This window comes from Callithrix jacchus, chromosome 8 (assembly GCF_049354715.1).
Source record: "Callithrix jacchus isolate 240 chromosome 8, calJac240_pri, whole genome shotgun sequence".
Taxonomy (NCBI): Eukaryota; Metazoa; Chordata; class Mammalia; order Primates; family Cebidae; genus Callithrix; species Callithrix jacchus.
The window spans coordinates 45,325,233-45,343,948 of record NC_133509.1 but is presented as its reverse complement, the minus strand read 5'-3'; the positions used below and the strand labels follow the sequence as shown (position 1 = coordinate 45,343,948).

General features: G+C 41.9%; 1 protein-coding gene across 1 annotated transcript in view; it reads left to right on the top strand.

The window, feature by feature from the left end:
* Nucleotides 1-18,716, top strand: part of CHP1 (calcineurin like EF-hand protein 1) — a 49,534-nt gene that overhangs the window by 13,388 nt on the left and 17,430 nt on the right. The window contains exons 3-4 of the mRNA XM_035259796.3: nucleotides 9,405-9,485; nucleotides 17,420-17,547. Coding sequence (XP_035115687.1) covers nucleotides 9,405-9,485; nucleotides 17,420-17,547 — 209 coding nt within the window. The remainder of the gene's footprint in view (nucleotides 1-9,404; nucleotides 9,486-17,419; nucleotides 17,548-18,716) is intronic.

Sequence of the window (18,716 nt, the reverse complement as noted above, 5' to 3'; positions counted from 1 at the left end):
GCTGAATAAATAGTCCATCATATGGATATGCCACATTTGTGCATTCATTCAGCAGTTGGTAAACATTTGCATTTACACCTTTTGAGTACTGTGAATAGTGTTGCTTTGAAGATTTTGGGTACACATATGTTTTAATTTCTCTTGGACATATACCTACAAGTGGAATTATGGGTCATATGGATTGTCTTTTCACTCTCTTTATAGTGTTCTTTGAAGTACAACAGTTTTGATTTTGATGAAGTTTAGCTTCTTTCTTTCTTTCTTTCCTTCTTTCCTTCTTTCCTCCTTTCCTCCTTTCCTCCTTTCCTCCTTGCTTTCTTGCTTTTCTTTTCTTTTCTTTTTTGAGACAGAGTTTCGCTCTTATTACCCAGGCTGGAGTGCAATGGCGCCATCTCCGCTCACCGCAACCTCCGCCTCCTGGGTTCAGGCAATTCTCCTGTCTCAGCCTCCTGAGTAGCTGGGATTACAGGCATGTGCCACCATGCCTAGCTAATTTTTTGTATTTTTAGTAGAGACGGGGTTTCACCATGTTGACCAGGATGGTCTTGATCTCTTGACCTCATGATCCACCCGCCTCTGCCTCCCAAAGTGCTGGGGTTACAGGTATGAGCCACCGCGCCCAGCCTAGTTTCTTTATTTTTTATTTATTTATTTTAATTATAAATTTTTTTTTTTTTTTTTATGAGACGGGGTTTCTCCATGTTGGTCAAGCTGGTCTTGAACTCCTGACCTCAGGTGATCCGCCCACCTCAGCCTCCCAGAGTGCTGGGATTACAGACATGAGCCACTGTGCCCTGCCAGTTTAGTTTCTTTAATATTTCTATTGGTGCTTGTGCTTTTGGTATCATATATAAGAAACCATTTTCAAATCCAGTGTCCCAAAGCCTTATCCCTATATTTTCTTGTAAGGGTTTTATAGTTTTAGCTGTTACATTTAGGTCTTTGGACTTATTTTGAGTTGGTTTTGTATATGGTGTGAGAGAAGAAGCTAACTTCATTTTTTTTGCATATGGATATCCTCTTGTCCCAGCATCATTTGTTGAAGACACTTAGAAAACTTTGTGAATTTGCACTTGAAAAATAACTGGACTAGAAATCTCTATTTGTGATTTCAGCTCCAAAACTTAAAAATTCCTTTGAGTTTACACTTTCCTCATAAATTCGGACCTAACCACCATAAAGTATATATAGTAAGGATATATATAATTCATGTTAGTTCTGAGTTCTTTTCTTCTCTGTAGAAAGTAGGTGGTTTCTAAATGTGTGTGTTTTTATCATGTTTGCTGTGTGCTGGAAAACAAAGGAAAAGATTTTTTTAAATGAGCTATCTCTTGTCAGAAAGGTTGAACACTTTCCAGGTGTCAGTGTTACCTGCTCCTTAAAATCTAAGTAAGGGCCCGATGTGGTGGCTTATGCCTGCCTGTAATCTAGCACTTGGAAGGCAAAGGCAGGTGGATCACTTGAGGCCAGGAGTTCAAGATCCGCTTGGCCGACATGGCAAAACTCCATCTTTACTAAAAATATAAAAGTTAGCTGGGTGTGGTGGTGCATGCTTATAATTCCAGCTACTTGGGAAGCTGAGGCAGGAAAACTGACCTGGTGAAATGGCTCATGCCTGTAGTCCCAGCACTTTGGGAGGCTGAGGTGGGTAGATCACCTAAGGTCAGGAGTTTGAGACCAGCCTGGCAAACATGGTGAAACCCCCATGGAACACTAAAATTAGCCCCCCAGGAACACCAATAAGGACTAATTATTAGTGTTCCTGGGAGTCTAATTTTGTATTTTTGTTTCTACTAAAAATACAAAAATAGCTGGGCATCGTGGTATGTGCCTATAATCCCAGCTACTCAGGAGGCTGAGGCAGGAGAATCAGCTGAGCCCAGGAGGTGGAGGTTTGCAGTGAACCGAGATTGTGCCACTGCATTCCAGCCTGCGTGAGAGAGTGAGATTCTGTCTCAAAAAAAAAAAAGAAAAGGAAAGGAAAGGAAAAAAATAACAATGGTAGCTGGGAGTGGTGGCCCACGCCTGTAATCCCAGCTACTCAGGAGGCTGAGGCAGGAGAATCCCTTGAACCTGGGAGGAGGGGGTTGCAGTGAGCCAATATGTCACTGCACTCCAGCCTGGGAAACAAGAATGAAAATTTGTCTCAAAAAAAAGAAAAGAAACCTCACCTGGATTTTGTTCCTATTTTACAAATTATTTCCTCTCCTCTTTATTTTTATTGATTGATTGATTGATTGAGATAGGGTCTCGCTCTATTACCCAGGCTAGAGTGCAGTGGTGTAATCTCAGCTCACTGTAACCTCTGCCTCCCAGGCGCAAGGGATCCCAGCTACTATAGTCCCAGCTACTTGGCTAGTTTTTGTATTTTTTTGTGGAGATGGGGTTTCACAATGTTCCTCAGGCTGGTCTTGGCCTCCTGAGCTCAAGCAATCCACCTGGCTTGGCCTCCCAAAGTGTTAGGATTACAGGTGTGAGCCTCCACACCTGGCCTCTTTGTTTCTTCTTTATGGCATTCCTGTTGGTTGGCTGTTGGACCACCATGGCTCAACTTTTATATTTTCTGGCTCTTTGATGTTTTCTTTGTTTTCTGGAAGATATTATTGAATTTATGTTTGAATCCTTTTGATGGACTTTTAATTTTTTTAAGTCCACAATCATATTCTTTATAAGAACCTTTCTTGTTCTCTGACCTCTGCTGTATCATAGTAGCTTATTTTTGTTTTACAGGTGCAAAAACTTATCAGATGTCTACTAGATTACTTATTAGGTTCCTAATTAGTGCTTATTAGTCCTTATTAATGTTCCTGGGGGCTAATCTCCCATACTTGGCTGAAGTCCTGCTCAGGTAGATCTTTCAGTTTCTTTCTATAACAGTTCTCCATTTTATACTTGGGACATATTGTTTTGTAATCTTGGGATGGGTGCTGGGAGCCTTGGGCAGATGCCCCCCCTTTTTTTTTGAGATGGAGTCTCCCTCTGTTGCCCAGGCTGGAGTGCAGTGGTGCAATTTCAGCTCACTGCAACCTCTGCCTCCTGGGTTCAAGCGATTCTCCTGCCTCAGCTTCCTGAGTATCTGGGACTACAGGCGTGCACCATCGTGCCTGACTAATTTTTGTATTTTTAGTAGAGATGGGTTTTCACCATATTGGCCAGACTGGTCTTGAACTCCTGACCTTGTGATGCACTCACCTCAGCCTCCCAAAGTGCTGGGATTACAGGCGTGAGCCACTGTGCCCAGCCAGGCCATGCTTTAAAAGGTCCTTGAATTAATTATTTTGAGTACCGCTTCCCTTACCTGGCAACTCTGAGAGTGGTGCCTCACTGAGACTCTGCAGCATAGAATGGCTCTCAGCCCTGCTACAGTCTGATCATCGAGCTTCTCCTCCAACTTACGTCTACTTTCTGAATTCCAGATTTTTTGAAAATCTCTTTGTCCGTGCGTTTCTCCTACCCTGATTATTTGTAATGTGGATATATTTTCATATGTACATTTTTGCTGACATTTCAGGGGGTGCTAGAGAATGAGAAGAGGTAAATGTGTATGTGCTCACCACCCTTAACCAAAAGTCAGAATGCAGCCTTGCAGATAAGCCAGCCTAACTCTAGAGTCCTAAAGTAACCAATTAGCAGACTGGCTTTAACATTTATAGGCACTTTTTATGGAAAACTTATATTATCAAAACAACAACAAGATTATCCCCCTTTTTTTTTTCGGGGGGGGATGGTGTCTCGCTCTGTCTCCCAGGCTGGAGTGCAGTGGTGCGATCTCGGCTCACTGCAACCTCAGCCTCCAAGGTTAAAGCGATTTTCCTGCCTCAGCCTCCTAAATAGCTGGGACTACAGGCATGTGCCACTGCATTTGGCTAATTTTTTTTGTATTTTTATTAGAGACAGGATTTCACCATGTTGGCCAGGCTGGTCTTGAACTCCTGACCTCAGGTAATCTGCCTGCCTTGACCTCCCGAAGTGCTGGGATTACAGGTTTGAACCACCTTGCCCAGCTATATGATCCATTTAATTTAAAATACCGATTAAATAGCTAATGGAAATTATTGTCATTGCAGTGTTAATAAATATATTGTACCATATGATTAACCTCTGTCATACTATTTACATATAGAAAGCTGTGTTTTTTTGTTTTTTTATTTGAGACGGAGTTTTGCTCTTGTTACCCAGGCTGGAGAGCAATGGCACGATCTTGGCTCACCACAACCTCCGCCTCCTGGGTTCAGGCAATTCTCCTGCCTCAGCCTCCTGAGTAGCTGGGATTACAGGCACGCGCCATCAGGCCCAGCTAATTTTTTGTATTTTAGTAGAGACGGAGTTTCACCATGTTGACTAGGATGGTCTCAATCTCTTGACCTCGTGATCCACCTGCCTCGGCCTACCAAAGTGCTGGGATTATAGGTGTGAGCCACTGCGCCTGGCCAAAAAGCTGTGTTTTTTTAATTGAATGTGTGTTCTAGTGGGTATGTCCTATTAACAGATTTTGATCTCTTCATTATGTAAGTCATCTAAAGCAACAACCTGTGGGTGCTTGAGATAGAAGTTACCTGTGAGGCCGAATGTCTATGTTAGAGAAGGGACTTGTGCAGTGAAGTCAAGCAGTGTAGAGGGATGGCATGTCTGGTTACTAACAGTCTAAAAATTCTGGTTTGGGCTGGGTGCGGTGGCTCACGCCTGTATTCCTAGCTACTCGCGAGGCTGAGGCAGGAGAATTGCTTGAACCTAGGAGGTGGAGGTTGCGGTGAGCGAAGATCGTGCCACTGTACTCCAGCCTGGACAACAAGAGTGAAGCTCCATCTCAAAACAAAAACAAAAACAAAAAAAACTCTGGATTTTCAGAGCATCCCTATGCCTTGAATGTCTGGAAAACCACTCCCCATTGGGAATTTCTTGGCCACAAAGAATGCCATCTTACATGGCTTTGTTCTTAGACTTTATACTACTACCAGGGATACTGTCTTTTTCTCAAAAAATCTTCAAGGAAGGTTTTCCTAGATATACCATGAGACAGAATATAATATTGATATGTTTCTCAGTGAATGCATACAAATCTATATTTCAGATGGATTTTTTTTTTCTTTAAAAATTTCAAAAAGTTTATTTCCTTTTTGTGGAGAATGGTGTCTCGCTATATTGCCTAAGCAGATCTCAAACTCTTGGGCTCAAGTTATCCTCCCACCTCTGCCTCCCTAAGAGCTGGGATTATAGGCATGAGCCACAGCGCCCGGCCAGATGGATTTTATGTTTGTGGTTTTTAAGCCAGTTTGCAGTATTTATATTTTTCTTTCTTTCTTTTTTTTTTTTTGAAATGGAGTCTCACTCTGTCGCCAGGCTGGAGTGCAGTGGCGCGATCTCAGCTCAGTGCAACCTCCTCCTCCCAGGTTCAAGTGATTTACCTGCCTCAGCCTCCCAAGTAGCTGAGACTACAGGCATGTATCACCACACCTGGCTAATTTTTGTATTTTTTAGCAGAGACGGAGTTTCACCATGTTGGTTGGCCAGGGTCTTGATCTCTTGGCCTTGTGATATCTGCCTGCCTTGGCTTTCCAAAGTGCTGGGATTACAGGTGTGAGCCACCATGCCTAGCCATATATATATATATATATATATATATATTTTTTTTTTTTTCTATTAGGTATGTGTAGATGGGCAAATTTGAAAAGTTAAGTTTTAGAGAAACTGCCCAGATCTCCATTCTGCTATAAAGCAACCAGTAATAACTTGTTTGTATATTATTTAACAGTTGACAAATTATTTTTTATACTCTTCCTGATTTTTCTGTTTTGAAACAGGGTCTCGCTCTGTCACCCAGGCTAGAGGGTAATGATGTTATGGCTTCTTGCAGTCTTGACCTCCTAGGCTCAAACAATCCTCCCACTTCAGCTTCCCAAGTAGCTAGGACTACAGACACGCGCCACCATGCCCAGCTAATTTTTTTATTTTTTAAACTTTTTAGATATGTGGTCTTGCTCTGTTTCCCAAGGAAACAGAACTCCTAGCCTCAAGCAGTCCTTCCACCTTGGCCTCAAAGTGCTGGATTATAGGCTGAGCTGCCATGCCCAGCCCTCTTTCTTTTTAACTTTAATACTTTCAGTAATATTCCCTCGATTTGGGTGACTGGCACATATTATGTATACAATCTAAATTCTGAGACTGAATTTAAATAGTATCAAAGGACAGGTCCTTATTGACATTGGAAGTCCAAGTCTACACCCCCTTATTGAGACTGAAGTTTAGGCTAGGTTGTGCATCCACTGCTTGATACTACACTTGGTATTTAAACTGTGCCTTTTCTCTGCTGAAGTTTCTTAAGCTTGTTAGACATTAAACTGAGGTATGTAGCCATGCAATTCAAATCAGCCTTTGTCTTAATTTAAAAGGGAGTAGTTATTGTTTTTTGACCTCTGTCAGACAAGAGGAGCTATGTTTTGATGATAGTATAGACTTTGTCTTATAGAATAAATTATGTAATAAAAGCTTAGTACATGTTTGTTGAATTAATAATCAGGACCTTGTTAATTGTCTATTTCATCATCTTGAGCAATCCAATTATCTTATGAATGGCTTCTTCTAGTTCATTCATTGATAAAAAATTATTACCATGAATGGTCAAGACAAACTAGAATCCAGGGTTATTGTTCCAGAGCTTTTTTTTTTTTTTTTTTGAGACGGAGTTTCGCTCTTTTTACCCAGGCTGGAGTGCAATGGCGCGATCTCGGCTCACCGCAACCTCCGCCTCCTGGGTTCAGGCAATTCTCCTGCCTCAGCCTCCCTAGTAGCTGGGATTACAGGCACATGCCACCATGCCCAGCTCATTTTTTTTTTTTTTTAATATATATTTTTAGTAGAGACGGGGTTTCACCATATTGACCAGGATGGTCTCGATCTCTTGACCTCGTGATCCACCCGCCTCGGCCTCCCAAAGTGCTGGGATTACAGGCTTGAGCCACCGCGCCTGGCCTATCTTTTTTTTATTTAACTTTACCTGAAGTAATTTTGAACTTGAAGTTACAAGAACAATAAAGACAACTTTTATTCTGATACGCCAGTTCACCAATTGTTAACATTTTGTCACATACTTCACTGTTTATTTCCTATAAAAAGGACATTCTCAGATGTAAATCAAAAAAGTTAACATTTTTGAAACAGTGCCATTATGTAATACTCCATGTATGGTCCATGCTTCATTTTTACGTATTACCGAATAATATCCTTTGTAGCAGGTTTTTTCCTAATGCAGGGTCATGTGTTGGGTTTTGTTGTATGTCTCTTTAGTCCCCCTTGATCTGGAACAATCTTCTACTTTTTTTTTTTTTTTTGACAGTTTCACTCGTTACCCAGGCTGGAGTGCTATGGCGCGATCTCAGCTCACCGCAACCTCCGCCTCCTGGGTTCAGGCAATTCTCCTGCCTCAGCCTCCTGAGTAGCTGGGATTACAGGCACGCACCACCCTCCCCAGCTAATTTTTTGTATTTTTAGTAGAGACGGGGTTTCACCATGTTGACCAGCATGGTCTCGATATCTTGACCTCGTGATCCACCCGCCTCGGCCTCCCAAAGTGCTGGGATTATAGATTTGAGCCACTGTGCCCAGTCAATCTTCTACTTTTCCTTGTCTTCCATGACATTGATATTTTTGAAGACTACCACACAGGTAAATTGTAGACAGAGGCTGGGCGTGGTGGCTCATGCCTGTAATCCCAACACTTTGGGAGGCCGAGGCAGATGGATCACCTGAGGTCTGGAGTTCAAGACCAGCCTGACCAATATGGTGAAATCCCGTCTCTAATAAATAAATAAAAAAGAAGTTGTAGACAGCTTTGTATTCTTGGCCTAGGACATCAACCAAAGAAAGTTTTTAAAAAATACTTAAAAATTTGGGGGCAGGGGTGTGGTGGCTCATGCCTTTAATCCCAGCACTTTGGGAGGCTGAGGTGGGTGGATTACCTGAGGTCAGAAGTTCAACACCAGCCTGGCCAACATGGTAAAACCCCTTCTCTACTAAAAATACAAAAATTAGCTGGGGAGGGTGGTGAGTGCCTGTAATCCCAGCTACTTGGGTGACTGAAGCAGTAGAATTGCTTGAACCCAGGAGGCGGAGGTTTCAGTAAGCCGAGACGGTGCCACTGCACTCCAGCCTGGGTGACAAGTGAGATTTCGTCTCAAAAGAAAAAGAAAAGAAAAATTTGGGGGAAAGTAACTTTCATCCAAAAAGTTTAATACAAGGGGCCAGGCACCGTGGCTCACACCTGTAATCCCAGCATTTTGGGAGGCCGAGGTGGACAGATGACCTGAGGTCCAGAGTTCAAGACCAGTCTGATCAACATGGTGAAACTCCCTCTCTACTAAAAGTACAAAAAATTAGCCAGGCCTGTTGGCAGGTGCCTGTAATCGCAGCTATTTGGGAGGCTGAGTCTAGAGAATTGCTTGAACCTGGGAAATGGAGGTTGCAGTGAGCTGAGATCCTGCCACTGCATTCCAGTCTGGGCGATAGAGTGAGACTGTCTCAAAAAAAAAGTTAAATATAGGAAAGAAATGTGATTTCTAGAAAAAGAACACATACTTTGACTTAGGGACTTAGATTTAAATCACAGTTCTGCCACTTAGAAGTGTTGTGGCATTGGGCAATTTACTTTATCTTCCTGACTCTCAATTTCCTTAGCTCTAAAAGGGTATACATAAAATATTGGTATGAAGAAATGAGATAATGTATGTAAACAGAGGAGCACATGCTGTGTATGCAATGCATGGTAACTGATGATACTCGCTTCGGGATAACCTTGCCTAAGTCATGTGAGGATGACTACTTATGTCATGTTTGATGGTTAAATATTTCTATAGCCCTAGTCCTCAGAACACGGAAATGGAGAAAAAGTCAGAATCAGAACAAGGAAATAAATTGGCTGTCACATTCTTTCCTTGGATGTAAATAGCACTTAAGAATTCCTTGCATTTTCTAAGTGCCTTAAATCTTAACAAGAATGTGGAGACTCCTCTAAGTATTTGTCCCCATATTCAAGTTCTGCAGTATTTGATACTTTCCATTTGCTGTTCACTGTCCAAACTTAATAACTAGGTACAAAATGCTAATGTTCAAGGAATGATTTACTAGGGGACAGCTTAGTATTTGCTTGTAAGTTGGCTTATTAACGTAATCTGTGTGCTGAATTCACTGGAATGCAGCATAGTCAAATCTGGCTGCTTCTACTACTGACTTGGTGCAAGAAACACTTGGCAGGTATTAAAGTGCTATTCTTTGCAGTTACTTGGTATAATTTGCCACAGAAGTAAATTCCAGGAGGTAATATTCTTGCTAGGTTACACCCTATTACCTCCTGACTTAAGGAGTTCAAGCTAAGGGCAACGGTCTCTAACTCAAGGTGATTCTCTTGGCAGCCGGGAAGATTTCCAGAGGATTCCAGAACTTGCCATCAACCCACTGGGGGACCGGATCATCAATGCCTTCTTTCCAGAGGGGTGAGTCAGTATAGTTGTTGGACTTCCTTCCTGAAGCTATCACAGCCTAAATTATTTGCTAACCTGGAATAATGGTATTGGTTGTGTCATCTCAGACTGTGAGATCCCCTGATTATATTGCACATTTCTAATTTTGACATTTCTAGAATATCTCTTCTGTTCTAACCTACTGTGTGTTTTAAATTTCAAATTGATATATGAGCCTATCTTCAAAATTCTGTCTTTAATCTATGCTTATTATTGATGTAAAACTAGACTTTAAAAAAATGTTTATTTGGAAATAATTTCAAATTTACAGAAAAGTTGCAAAGTGAAAAATAGTACAAAGAATACTTGTATATCTATTGCCCTGATGCATCTATTGTTGTATTGTCAACGTTTTGCTTCATTTGTGTGCTCTCTCTCTCAGTGGTAGCCAATAAAAATATAATACAAGCCATATACATAATTATACATTTTTTTCCTTTTTTTTTTTTTGTGTGTGATGGAGTTTCGCTCTTGTTACCCAGGCTGGAGTGCAGTGGCGTGATCTCGGCTCACTGCAACCTCCGCCTCCTGGGTTCGGGCAATTCTCCTGCCTCAGCCTCCTGAATAGCTGGGATTACAGGCACGCACCACCATGCCCAGCTAATTTTTTGTATTTTTAGTAGAGACGAAGTTTCACCATGTTGACCAGGATGGTCTCGATCTCTTGACCTCGTGATCCACCCGCCTCGGCCTCCCAAAGTGCTGGGATTACGGGCGTAGTAGCTCACGCCCGTAATCCCAGCAGTTTGGGAGGCCGAGGCGGGTGGATCACCAGGGCAGGAGATCGAGACCATCCTGGCTAACACATTGAAACCCTGTCTCTACTAAAAATACAAAAAATTAGCCAGGTGTTGTGGAACGCGCCTGTAATCCCAGCTACTCAGGACGCTGAGGCAGAAATCGCTTGGACTCGGGAGGCAGAGGTTGCAGTGTGCTGAGATCACACCACTGCACTCCAGCCTGGACGACAGAGCGAGACTCCATCTCAAAAAAAAAAAAAAAAAAAAAGTAAAAATAAATTAACCTTGGTAATGAGGGCAGGTGTTCTCTTTCCAGGGTCCACAAGGGGGTGTAATTTTAGGGGCAAGCATTTCCCAGTGTCATGCCCTCGTCCCATCTCTCTCCCTCCGGGAGATTTAATGGTTTATGTTTAAATTTCGCCAGCTTGGGAAGAAACAAAAAGTCAGTCACTCCAGCGGAAGTTCTAAGGAACTTCTTTCATTGGCCAGGGGTCTTAGAGAAAGTGGGGGTTCCTCCCAGGTTAAAAATCCCCTTCTTCCACATCTCTTTGGACTCCATGTTTGGATCCCCTTCCACGAACACTCTGGTGCTCGTGGAAACTGTTTTTCTCTATCCTGGATTTTCCCTCTGGAGTCCCCTGCCACGAACACTCCCTTCGTGGAAGCCTGTCTTCCCCTGCTAAACTCCATCTCTCTCTTTCCATTCCACTCAGTGTGCAAGCTGCTTTCCTCTCCTGGATTCATCTTTCTGGATTCTCTCACTTAGTGTGAGAGTTGGCTGTTTATTTCTCTCTCCTTCTCCTGTTTCTCTCTCTCTAAATAAATCACTTTATTTTTATTTTTTAATTTTTTTTTACAAAAAGCTCTGCGCATGGAAAATAAATCCCTTTCTACAAATACTTTTGAGTCTGGCATTTACTGCGCTTTGCACTGTGGTCGCCTCTCTCATTCTTGAGAGGGCAAGAGACCAAAAACCTGGAGAAAGGTTCTCTCAGGGGAGCTGAGGGCACCCTGAACCCTTGAACGCCAATATTACAGTAATATATATTTTATTTAATATATTTAAAATATTACTTTAATATGTAATCAATATTAAAAATAACAGATATTTTACTTTTTTTTTTTTTTTTTTTTGAGACAGAGTCTTACTCTGTCGCCCAGGCTAGAGTGCAGTGGCGCAATCTCAGCTCCCTGCAACCTCTGCTTCCCGGGTTCAAGCAATTCTCCTGCCTCAGCCTCTGAGGTAGCTGGGATTATAGGCGCACACCACTCCATGCCCAGCTAATTTTTCTATTTTCAGTAGCAACGGGGTTTTGCCATGTTGGTCAGGCTGTTCTGGAATTCCCGACCCCAGGCGATCTGCCTGCCTCGGCTTACTAAAGCGCTGGGATTACAGGCATGAGTCACCATGCCTGGCCTACACTTTTTTGTAATTAGTCTTTGAAATCCAGTGTGTAATTTACATTTAAACACATACCAAGCCAGACTGACCATGTTTCCAGTACACATAGCCACATGTGACAAGTGACTGCAGTATTGAACAGTGCAGCCTGTTCTACCTATCCTCTTGCTAATGTTCCGCATACCCTCTCTTGTTCTACATACCCTTTCTTGCAGATATTTTTTCCTTTCTCTCTTCTCTCTCTGTACACACACACTATGTGTGAATGTATATATATGTACATACATATACTTATGTAATTTTTTGTGTATGTTTGTTCACATAATTGTATTTCTGAACTATTTAAGGGTAAGTTGCATAGTCATGACCTCTGAATACACCTGTGTGTGTTTGCTAAGTGTAGGGATATTCTTTTACATATCTATAGTATAGTTATCCACTTCAGTAAACTTAACATTGATAAAATGCTCTTAACTGTGTTCTGATCACCTTAGGATATTTAAAAAAAAAAAAAGAAAAGGAAAAAATACTCTTATCTATTACTGTTTTATTAATATATTATCTATCTTATCCTAATTTATATTCATATTCCAATTTTGTCATCTAATAATTTGTTTTATAGCACTTCCCTGCCTCTGGTACAGGATCTATTCTGGGTCAGTTGTCAGGGCTCTTTAGCCTCCTTTAATCTGGAACATTTCCACAGACTTTATTTTACTTTTGTGATACTGAATAAAGATACAGTTCTCGTCACACACACACTTTGTCAAGCAGATTGTTCCTAATGTGGGATTTTCTAATGTGAAAGTAGTCTTTTGATGTGCTTCACTACCTAACACCCTGCCTTCATAGTGCTGAGTAAATATTTATTGATTTGATTAGGTACCTTTTCATGAATAAAGCTTACATATAAGCTTGTTTTAAGTAATTTCCTAAACAGTCTCTTCCTGGTTCATATGAATAGTCTTATGACCCACAGGAATTCAAAATATTATATGCATGCCAATTCTTAATAATGAGACTGTCAATGAGGATACTGTCAGATAAAATGCCTGGAGAGGAAATTTTGGAACTCTAAATTGAGAGCAAAGGAATTTGCTAGTTGAGAGGGTTAGGCACTCAGTAAATGTGAGCAAAAGTCAGAAGGGGAAGTTAGTTCATGTAAAGGCGGGAATCAAATCCTGTTGACAATGAGGAATCTTGTGCCCTCCTTTATTTTTCTCTTTCTCCTTGAACCGGCCTATTTATTTCAGGTGTGGTGTGTCTGCTGAATTCTTCCTTTTTCTACTTCTTCTTTTATCCCTGCAAAGCACTGAATCCTATCCAGAGATAACTTTAACAGCTATGCTTTGTATCCAAACCTTGTGCAATGAAAACTAAACCCAGGAGAGTCGCTGTGCCAACTTTTTTTCAGAGTTCCTTAGTCACCATTGATTACTTGAAGAAACAAACTTGTGGGAAGCTGTTTTTTAAGGCTAAACCACATTTGCTGTGGCTACAGTATCACCTGCCATTCTGTCCACCAATCGACTGCTAAGGAAATGGGACAGAGTGCATATGAAGAAATGGAGGGCTCTTCTGGGCTGCATGGCTTAGCTCTTAGCAAGCTGTGCCTCTGCCTCTTGCTCTAATCACATAGATGTATTTGGCTTCTGGGTTTTTCTTTCTTCCCTAGTCATGTGCACATGGAGGCTTTTTAAACATTTTTTTATTTTAAGAGTGAGGTATGAAAGTGGACCATGGTTATTTAATTCCTTTTTACCCAGAAACTTTATGTTATCAATACTCATTAGTGTTTTTTCTGGCATATGATTTAAATTTTACTCCACATTACTTGATTTCTCAGATCTTACATTTTTCACCAGTTACTGGTCCATTAGCAATATAGATACCTTGAAGAACTAGAAGGTCACTCTTTTTTGTTTGTTTTGTTTTTTTGAGGCAGAGTATCCATTGGTCACTCAGGCTGGAGTGCAGTGGAATGATCTTGGCTCACTGCAACCTTCACCTCCTGGGTTCAACCAATTCTCCTTCGTCAGCCTCCCCGAGTATCTGGGACTACAGACACACGCCACCATGCCTGCCTAATTTTTTTTGTATTTTTAGTAAAGATGAGGTTTCGCCATGTTGGACAGGCTGATCTCGAATTCTTGACCTCAGTTGATCCGCCCGCCTCGGCTTCCCGAAGTGCTGGGATCTGGCCCCAGGAGTGAGCCACCGTGCCCAGCCAAGGTCATTCTTTTGAGTACAGATGGCTCACAGGCTAGGCTTTGAACTCTGCCTCTAGAAAGTCCCTGAACTGCGTGTCTATAGAAGAGATCCTACATACCTCGACTATTCAGTGGGGCACAGAGAGATTTTTTTTTTTTAGGTAACCAGAGGAAACAGGCCACCTGCCTTAGATAAATATTATGTCACATAGGACATTCTTTTTTTATTATTATTATTTTTTTATGTGTTGTCCAGGCTGGAGTGCAGTGGCTCTTCACAGACACGATCCCATTACTGATCAGCATGGGAATTTTGACTCACTCCATTTCCGACCTCGGCCAGTTCACCCCTCCTTAGGCAACCTGGTGGTTCCTTGCTCCCAGGAGGTCACCATATTGATCCTGAACTTAGTGCGGACACCTGATTGGCATAGTGCACTACAGCACAGAACTCCTGGGCTCAAGTGGTCCTCCAGCCTCAGCCTACCAAGTAGCTGGGATTACAGGCACATGCCTCCGCGCCCAGCTCTTTTTTTTTTTAATTTTTATTTTCACCACTATACTAACGAGAATCTTTTTTTATTATTAAAGAACATCTTCATTCAAGTTTTGAGAATTATTATTATTTTTTTTTGAGAGAGAGAGTCTCGCTCTGTCTCTCAGGCTGGAGTGCAGCAGTGTGATCTTGGCTTACTGCAACCTCTGCCTCCTGGGTTCAGGCTATTCTCCTGCCTCAGCCTCCCAAGTAGCTGGGACTACAAGCACATGCCACCACACCCAGTTAATTTTTTGTATTTTTAGTAGAGATGGGGTTTCTCTGTGTTAGCCAGGATGGTCTCTATCTTCTGACCTCATGATCTGCCCACCTCGTCCTCTCAAAGTGCTGGAATTATAGGCATTAGCTATCATACCCAGCTGAGAATTATTTCTTATAGGGTTATTGATTAGCCTGTGGCAGAATAAAAAGATTTTCTCTAAGCTTAAGTGCCAAAAAGGCTTTAAATACAAGAGGTCTTTCAAAACATTTTTTTTTTTTCTGAGATGAAGTCTCCCTGTGTCACCCAGGCTGGAGGGCAGTGGCATGATCTTGGCTCACTGCAACCTCCATCTCCAGGGTTCAAGCAGTTCTCATGCCTTAGCCTTTTGAGTAGCTGAGATTATAGGCACACACCACCACACCCATCTAGTTTTTGTATTTTTAGTAGAGACAGGGTTTTACCATATTGGCCAGGCTGGTCTTGAACTCCTGACCTCAGGTGATCCACCCTCCTCAGCCTCCCAAAGTGCTGGGATTACAGGTTGAGCCACTGTGCCCGGCCCAAAATATTATTTAGCAAAAACTTGGCCAATTATAAGGGAATAATAAAATCATGATGTGTCCACAGAATTATGCATGGATTTTAAATGTTTCGAAGTGTTTATATTGATTGGAGAAATGCTTAAAAGTTAAAAAAAAAAAAAAAAAAGGCAGGATACCAAATTACATAATACAGTATATTTGTAATTATCTGAAAAGCATAGATAAGTTACAAGAAGAAAATATATTCATATATATATATTCATATATATATATATGGGGATCTTGCACTGTCATCTGTGCTGGAGTGCAGTGGTGCAATCTCAGCTCACTGCAACCTCTGCCTCCTGGGTTTAAGTAATTCTCCCATCTCAGCTTCCCAAATAACTGGGAGTATAAGCATGAGCCTGCCTTTCTTTCTTTTTCCTTCCTTCCTTCTTTCCTTCTTTCCTTCCTTCTTTCTTTCTTTCTTTCTTTCTTTTCTGTTTTGAGACAGATTCTCACCCTGTCACCCAGGCTGGAGTGCAGTGGCATGATCTCAGCTCACTGCAACCTCCACCTTCCAGGTTCCAATGATTCTTCTGCCTCAGCTTCCAGTAGCTGAGATTATAGGCGCCAGCCACCATGCTCAGCTAATATTTCTATTTTTAGTAGAGATGGGGGTTTCACCATGTTGGCCAGGCTGGTCTCAAACTCCTGACCTTGTGATCCACCTGCCTTGGCCTCCCAAAGTGCTGGGATTACTGGCATGAGCCACTGCGCCAGGCTTTTTTTTTTTTTTTTTTTAAGACAGAGTTTCCTCTGTCACCCAGATTGGACTTCAGTGCTGCAATCTTGGCTCACTGCACACCTCTTCCTCCTGGGTTCAAGTGATTCTCCTGCCTCACCCTCCTGAGTAACTGGGTGCCCACCACCAGGTCCAGTTCATTTTTTTGTATTTTTAGTAGAGACAGGTTTTACCATGTTGGCCAGGCTGGTCCAATCTCCTGGCCTCAAGTAATCCACCTGCATCGGCCTCCCAAAGTGTTAGGATTACAGGTGTGAGCTACTACGCCCAGCCAGTATTTTTCTTTTTTGAGATGGAGTCCCACTATGTCCCCCAGGCTGGAGTGCAATGACACGTTATTGGCTCACTGCAACCTCCACCTTTTGGGTTCAAGTGATTCTCCCATCTCAGCCTCCCGAGTAGCTGGGACTACAGCCTTGTGCCACTACACCCGGCTAATTGTTTTGTATTTTTAGTAGAGTCAGGATTTCACAAAGTTGGCCTGGCTGGTCTTGAACTCCTGACCTTGTGATTTGCCTGCCTTGGCCTCTCAAAGTGCTGGGATTACAAGTGTGAGCCACAAAATCCGGTCCCAGGATCAGTATTTTTCTGTCTACTTTTCTTTTCTCCAAATTTTCAAAAATATGTTTGCTTTCATAATTAAATAAATTTGGCTAGGTGCAGTGACTCATGCCTGTAATCCCAGTGCTGTAGGAGGCTGAGGCAGGTAGATCATGAGGTCAGGAGATCGAGACCATCCTGGCTAACACAGTGAAACACTATCTCCACTAAAAATACAAAAAATTAGCTGGATGTGGTGGCATGCACCTGTAGTCCCAGCTACTTGGGAGGCTGAGGCAGGAGAATCTCTTGAACCTAGGGTGGCAGAAGTTGCAGTGAGCCGAGGTCGCACCACTGCACTCCTGCCTGGGCAACAGAATGAGACTCCATCTCAAAATAAATAAATAAAAAGTAAAAATTTAATAAACTTTATTTTAAAAGCAGCTGTTCTATAATGTACCCTTATTTAAAAATATTCCAAGTATACATTACTGCAGGAGGTATGTGGGAGATGGCTGAGGAGTCATTGGGTTGAATTGACTTAACCTGTGGCTCGCTGCAGAGTTCAAAGCAATGAGTTCAGGTTCTCGTTCTCTTTTAGAGTGCTGGCACTACTCTATGTCTGTTTTTTGGAAAAGAGTTATAAGTAAATTCAATAGCTAACTGTAGCCCTGGTAAGTCCTGTTACCTAAGTCTGGTTAAATCATTTATAAAGTGGAAGTAATAGTGGGAGTAAAAGCACCTGCCCCTTAAGGTTGGTGTGAGGCTTAGATAAGAAGGTACTATGAGCCCCAAAGTACCATGCATATGGAAAGAAACCTCATTAAATGGACTTTCAGGTGATTGTAGCTAAAGCTGTTGATTTAATTAATTCGTAAAAAATAATCACTGTGATTGACATGGTGTTCTCTTTGTTATACTTCACAATCAGAGAGGACCAAGTAAACTTCCGTGGATTCATGCGAACTCTGGCTCATTTCCGCCCCATTGAGGATAATGAAAAGAGCAAAGATGTGAATGGACCCGAACCACTCAACAGCCGGAGCAACAAACTGCACTGTAAGGAGCTAAAGTCTTCTGGCTTAAAATACATGCTGTTTATTCCTTAAAAATCATGTATTTATTCATTCATTATTTGAACAAGCATTTACAAGAACATATTGGTTAAGACCTCAGACTCTGGAGCTAAACTAGTCAAATTTAAATCCTAGTCTACCTCTTTTTGGCCATATGACTTTGGGCTAGATACTTAACATCTTTGGGCTTTGGTTTTCTCTTCTGTAAATGGGATGTTAAGGGCTTCCGCATTGGATTGTTGTGAGGATTAAATGAGGGAATAAATGTCAAGTGCTTCAAACAGTGCCTGGCATGTACTAGGTACTTAATAAGTGTTGCCTAGTATCATTATAATTCACTGAGCACCTACTGTGTGCCAGGCACTGCGGTAATTACTAGCATGGCAATAGTGAACAAGACACAGGCTCTACCTTTAAGGAATGTGGCAGTCCTCAGCTCATCTTAGAATTTGGTAGACCCTGGGTCCTCAGCTTATCTTAGAATTTGATAGACACTGGCTATGACTTAAGTAGGGGGGAATAGCTGGATATAGTGCTGTATTTAATTTTTATACCCATGTCTCATGCCTCTTTTCCTTTAATACTTGTTTGCTTTCCCTTCTGCCCTTACTCATTCATGTATGATATTGCCCAATCCCTTAAAACACTTCTCCAGGAAATTGAAATTGAATTTCTCTTTTTATTCAGTACAACTTGAAATTAAAATTGTATTAAAACTGACTGAAGGCTGGGTGCAGTGGCCGATGCCTGTAATCCCATCACGTTGGAAGGCCAGGGTAGGTGGGTCACTTGAGCCCAGGAGCTTGAGACCAGCCTGGGCAATATGATGAAACACCGTCTCTAATAAAAATACAAAAATTTGCCAGGTGTGTGCCATGCACCTGTGGCCCCAAGTACTTAGGAGGCTGAGGTAGGAGAATTGCTTGAGCCTGAGAGGTTGAGGCTACAGTGAGCCATGATGGCACCACTGCACTTCAGCGCAGGTGACAGAAGCTCTGTCTCAAAAAAGAAATAAAACAAAATCTTCCAAATAGCACTAGTGGATTTGGACATTAGTTGGTGTCTTAGGATGCCTTTAGTTGACTCAGCTGGCTTAAACAATAAGGAAATATATTAGCTCACTTTGTAAGTCAGGTTAGGCCAGCAGGAGGG